We start from the raw sequence: 6468 nt of genomic DNA on the forward strand, positions 1-6468 counted from the left end.
TATATATATGTTCGAAGAACGCGTATTGTACCAAAAATCGCTTCCTACATATTAACTTTGAATAGGGCGTCAATTGCATCGAATCATTACTCAATGATTCTGCACCGTGAGAACGTCACAACTCAACTTAGTTGAACATCAAATGAGTTTTTTTATTACTTCGTGTTTCAGGTGCAATGATTAAACGATTCGTAATAAATCTCGTATGTTTCACCCAAGACGAGCTGAGGTTAGGAAGTAAAAAAGTTGCTCGCTGGGATTATCATTTCATTAGTAGCAGGTCTGGATCGCCGGTTTCGTTGATGGCGTCAGTAAAGCCGACCACTGCCACGACTGTTGTTACCTTTATTGCAATGCTATAAAGGTAGTTCACGGTCGATAATGTATACATGTGTAGTTCTACCATATATTTCGCTATACGAGAAGGGGATTACATTGCAAATAAGGCTGATGAACGGAACTTTGTGTAATTATTCTTTACAAAATTACGATTCGATTTATCGTGCACACTTTTTATATGTCCAGATACCGACCATCGCTGTACGACGTATGGAGTACGGAGCTGTTGACGTCACCGTCACCGTCACTGTTCTGGTTTAAGTTGCAAATGATTATACTGTATTATACTAGCCTGACAATTGGAAATGTCGCAGGGCTACCATCAGGAATGGCCTATCCCCTTTTCAGCGCGGAGCACTTTGGATTTTGCTATTTCAGTGGTCACTAGCACTCGTGTTTTGCAGTGAAAATCTTGCCTGCGATATTTTGAGAAGATCACTTTTACACCGATACAATATGGCATTGTTTCGGAATATTGAATGCCGTGATAGGTGTCGACGACGTTGACTCTTGTACCATAAGGAACAATTGTTTCCAAAGAATTTTCTTAGTTAGCTCACAGGAGGAGAAAACTGAATTCTCGACCATTTTAACAGCATATTTGTAAGAGCTTCGAATGGATAGCAGTCATGTATAGTCTGACATCGAAGTCGATCGTATCAAAAGAACAGGACGAGATCTATGAGATGTACCTCCGAGAGATAGAGGGAACCGAGATACGAGTAAACTTTTCAGTGGATTCCTGTTTTCTAGTCCTATTTACTTTCTTCTTTCCAGCTGACTTCCGCCTTCCTATCGTATGGAAGAGGAAGGCATTTCTCTGCTCTGCTCTGCGAAACTGCTCTTACAATGCCCACTTTCGAGTCTTGGAAGTTACATCAAATACTGCAGAAGACTGTATAATGTCAGTGATATTCAGGCATATTTTACTCAAGTCTTTGGAGCTAAAAACTCTAGCCTGCTTTTTTGAGCTGTGGTACAACTTATTGAATTGCATAATGATGTCGGTTGTGTTGCAATACCTAAGTGGTTACCGATGATTGCACTAAGGGCAAGGTTTCACTGGTTTAAATAAGCTTCAAACCACCGCCATATCTCTCACCTCACTTTCGAATACTTCTTACGACCTTCAGGACAATACGGATCTTTGATTTCCAAAGGCGCGGTTTTTAAATCTAAAGCATGAGCTCTCAAAAACTGACTGAATCCTAAGGAAAGTTTGAAATATTATCGTCTTTCGTAAAAGTGAGGTTATTGGTAGTGTGTTGAGCAATGCAAACGCAACAATTGACCATAGTAAAAAGTGGGTAATCAAGCCAATTTTTTCTTGTGAACCGTAGTTGTGAAGATATATAGTTAGGCACAAATTTTTGTTACTTTTTCGCATCTACTATTTGGGCAAACTCTAGCGTACGTGTTTTACTGTGGAACGTCTTAGCCTATTTTTAGAAACGTTACGTGACCAAATCCTGTGTATATACATAGACTACATATAAACAGAATCAAGATTCAGCCTTTGCGAGTGGAGATACCCGCACCGCGGTCGGCAGTACTGTAAATTATGTACTAAATAACTGCGTTAACCTAACACAAGGCAATGCACCGACCACAACTGATTGGTATTAATCAAATCAATATATGTAAGCGGTTCGGCAGCTGCTATCACTGATTAACCTGTTTTAGGCCTAGAGTTCATTTTTGCATGCTGGTTAGCAATATGTGACGTGATCTAAACCTGAATTCAGGCGCGCACACTTGTTCTTTCCGATAAAAAGTCCTAACAATGGAGGAGGGAGCTAATGCGATATTTTTTTCTCAAGTTTGATTCTTTCGATATGTTAGAGTATGTCGCAGACGAGAGAAACGTAGTAATGGTTTTTTCAACTACGTCTTGTAGTACAGACGACGTATGACCGCATAAACTAGGAATATCCACATGTGTGCATCCATATAAATGTTTATGTATAAAATAATTAATTATGAACGCGATCAGGGTTTATAAGGGCTTAAAGGACACTGGACTTCCAACATGCATGCGTGATCATTGGCCTACTGGTCATATTGTATCCGATAGGAACTACGATCTTTATGAAGAACCGTATAAATAATTGATTCGAATGTCTTCATGAAGAAAACGAGTGACTGCCTAACAAGGATGCTGTTCGGAAAAATGGTTGAGCGCAAGGCAAGTAGTAGAAGGTAAGTACTAAATTAGTTTACAACGATTAATTCAGTGTCCAGATCATAATGATGTGGCAAATTCATGAAAAATTTTCGGTTCCTTAAATATTGCCATTAAGAAATATTCTTAACGAAAATTTCGGAAAGCACCACCGATCGATTCTGTTAAGTGGGCAAAGCAAAATTATATATATGGCGGCAACGTTCACCTCGATAGGGCCTACAAAACAAAAATACATATTAACGATTTGGCTCCAGCTACACCCTACCAGACAACAAAGATGACTAGCATAGAGAAGTACCGCCATTCGATGCCGAGAACAAATACAAATAAGTAAACGTTGATCTCCATAATGTGTTAGTACTTTTTAGTTTTTCATCACACAGAGATTGTTTCGTGTAAAGAACCCAATCTAATTACACTTCCAAGTAAATAAACATGTACTATTATCTCCATTTTATGTCCATACAATTCCAACTACTTGCTTCAGGGTGCTTGCTAGCTATCGTCGTATCGCACACGTTCCTGGATCAAGGTGCATGGAAAACGCTGCTTGTGCCCACAATCCGTCCTGCAGGACCAAATATTCGAATATTTTTCGTTAGCTGCTGTGTGAGCCTACTAATATAGGCAAGTAATAATGTATATGTTCAATTATCTATTTTGATTGTGGCAAACCCTGTGTACGTACCCTGATATTAGCATTTGTTTTGCCTACCAGCAACAGTCAATTATGGTGTTCCATCGATAAGCGTAAGTGTGATTGATAAAGTGTACCGCGGTCTCCTGATATACTTTTTATTTTATTGAAGATAAGCGTTACAATATCAAGAACGTTGCTAATGAAAAACTGAAGGGAGAAAGAACTCATATGTCGTAAACAACTCTCTTATCTTCGTCAATCAACAGGAAAAGGGGTTGCTCCAGCAAGTCAAAACGGAGAAGACATATGGTAAGCCTAATATCCAGAATGCTCCTATTTGCCGTCTCTAAAATTCTAGTGCGTGAAATAATAAATACCCGTTACAATTAATTAGAGATATTGAGGGTTACTGATTACAGTTAGAACGGTAACTAGCAACAACGGTAGACAACTAACGACGTGAGTCACTAACTTAAAAAACATGGATGTAATCATCTCAGCAGAGATAAAAAAACGTGTCTCGAATCCTGCACAATGAAGCTATACGGAGCGGGGAAGCCAGTTGCTCTCGATACCGGTGGATGAAACCCTGCTGTTCATCTCAAGTCTGGTAAAGTTGTCTAATGTATTTTTCATAAAGTTTCCTTCGATGAAATCAGTTGAGGAATTTCTAAATTAAATTTTACTTTCGGCGGAAACTATATATTATTAAATATTGCCGGATTCTACATCCGCAATTGACACCTTGCGAAATTTAGTTCCATATACAGCAACAAAAGCTTTGGTCCTAAACTAGCGCTACTTGGAAGCTTCTTAAGATATATATTTTAGCGATTGAAGATTAGATGACTTGTGAAAAGTGGGCAAAAAAATAGGTGGAAAACACCGATGAAATCAAACGACGCATTTAAAAGTTATCTGTGTTAAAAAGAACGCTATAGCATTATTCAGACCAATATATTAGACATTATTTTGGCACGTTCATGTTCCGACTTGATATAAACAAGACGTAGCTATTTTTTGTTTCAACGTCTAAACTTTCCTTGGATAACAATAGCAGTAATACAATGGTAGATATTTGAGGAGGGACACTTCAGTCTTGTTGCTACACATGCAATCTCTATTGTTCGTCCGACAGATGAACCCATTGGGTACATCTGTCCCCACATGGAAAGTGTAATTCTAATAAGCACACCGAATTACTTTCTATGGCTTACGTTATAACTTCGCAGAAACTTTGATAGAATTGCTGGGATTTAAAAAAGAATAAAATATAGATAAAACATTTAATAGCTGAAAGCCCAGGCAAAATCTCGGTTTGCCTTCATGGTAGGGTGCACCTCACCTAGCTTCGATTGTAAACCATACAGTCTAATGTGTACGTATACGCTGAATGGCGTTCCACTGTTTGAAAAGGGTAAGTTTAATCGCCAACAACATTCGCCTGGATCGCACCTCTGAGGCAAACAACATACTGTGCGTATTAAGTTGAGCTGATGAACTTCCACAAGAACGAGCATCAGCTACAAACCCTAAACGGCGACTAGGTATTCGAGTAAAATTTCTATAGCCTATTGCAATACGGCAAATGAGGTCAACAAGCCGAGCGTCGATGGAGCTTTGATTAGGCCGAATGATTTATTGAAGATGCAGCATCCTTTGGTACCGTTAACGTGCAGCACAGCCGCAAACCATCTGAAGGGGTGACTATAATTTAAACTTAACGAATTAAGCATAAGCCGGTTCGCTTCTTTTACGTTGTTTTCGGCTTTCCCTAGATCGGTTATATACACGCACCCTTGCTGCACCGTTTTTGCGCTCTGTTATCTTGAATGTTTCGTGATATCGAAATGGATTGGAAAGCATCCGCTCGTTTCGTATCCGGACTAGATACGTCTACGACTAGTACCGTCGTCGTGATCAATTGCAAATACTCGAAACGAACACGTTATGTTGTCGTCAAATCTGCAAGCTTGAACTGAAGAACTGTTTTCTACGTTTGCTCGAACGAAAAGATAAAAGTATGCCACAAAAATCCTATACGATTCACTGGTACAATATAGATATTCATTTTTCGTACTTTCCTTCAACGTCGAAACCATTCATCGTCGCAATGCAATGAAAGTCTGCCAATCCAGGTTTAAGGCCAAAAACTCATCATCAATTGCTTCGAACAAAAAATCAGCTGATTTATGTTTACCCACAACAATCTACGTTTAGTGGAACACCGACCTGTTTTAGACGTGGTACGCTTTTTGAGCCTGGTAAATGTATAAATAGGACGTAACTAACCACTGTTTTGCATAGAACCCCATACCTCAAAATAGCTAAGCGCGTCGTTACTACTTAATTGTTAATTTCACGGTTATGCGAACTTTAGTCTTCCTTAAAGCAGCAAAGATAGGAAAATTTAGGTACATTGTCCTGAATCCTTTGCGAATCGAGCGGATCGTCCGGCAAAAATGACCATCGAATGAGCGGTATAACTGCTTCAGTTTTATAGGTTTGCGTTATTATCGTATGGCACGTTTTTTCTGTGCGTGATGTCTATCTTATATGGCATGTACACCGGCTTAACGATAGTTTCATTAGTGGCAGGGCAGATCGACGATTACACATTAACCAGGAACTGGCGAAATCTTAATGATTTTACTATGATTGCATACTTATATTAACGCACTCAGCGAAATTAAGCGTTCCATAATATAACAACCTAACCAATAACAGTTTTATTTTCGGATGATAGGTATAAAAACTTTTATGTTTCAAACGCCTTCAAGCAGTTTTCGCTTATCCATTCTTAAAAATCATTAACTCAAGTGTTGGAGGTTGCCGGGCGCGGTTTTTATCAGCAGCTAAACCCCTGCCTCGTATACTGGATTAATGACATAAATTTAAAGTTTGCTTTATGTGCTTTAGAAAAGCATTTATTAAGTACTCCCTTTCGGAGTTCCCTTTTACTAACCTATGAATGTCCCTAAATGGTTAATTGAATGGGGAAGGGTTTTTTGCTCATGTGCTTTTAGCCTTAAGAACAACTTCAGCAGAGACTCGTTAGTCTAAGCTTGTAGTTTTGTATACACATGTGTTACTTGCCGTTATCTATTGTCGGCTCTATAGATGCCATCCCGGGATAAGCCCAATATAACTTCGATTTACCTTAAAGTAACCGTAAGCTGGCTGGAAGTTGACAAACAGGACTGGTTGTCCTGCTCAACAACATAAATCTACAATCGAAAAAGCACTATTTTCTGCTTTACAAAATTACTGCCTATTCGTTTGTACGCGGTTTACTTGATTTCAT

At 39.0% G+C, this 6468-nt stretch overlaps 1 protein-coding gene across 1 annotated transcript in view; it reads right to left on the minus strand.

Moving 5' to 3' along the window:
- Window positions 1–5346, minus strand: part of LOC111251373 (neuroligin-1-like) — a 116980-nt gene extending 111634 nt beyond the window's left edge. Inside the window, exon 1 of the mRNA XM_086990143.1 lies at window positions 5245–5346. Coding sequence (XP_086846269.1) covers window positions 5245–5270 — 26 coding nt within the window. The 5' untranslated portion in view covers window positions 5271–5346. The remainder of the gene's footprint in view (window positions 1–5244) is intronic.
- Between the last annotated feature and the right edge of the window lie 1122 nt (window positions 5347–6468).

The sequence above is a fragment of the Varroa destructor genome, unplaced genomic scaffold (assembly GCF_002443255.2).
Source record: "Varroa destructor unplaced genomic scaffold, Vdes_3.0 BEIS01000005.1, whole genome shotgun sequence".
NCBI classification, from domain to species: domain Eukaryota; kingdom Metazoa; phylum Arthropoda; class Arachnida; order Mesostigmata; family Varroidae; genus Varroa; species Varroa destructor.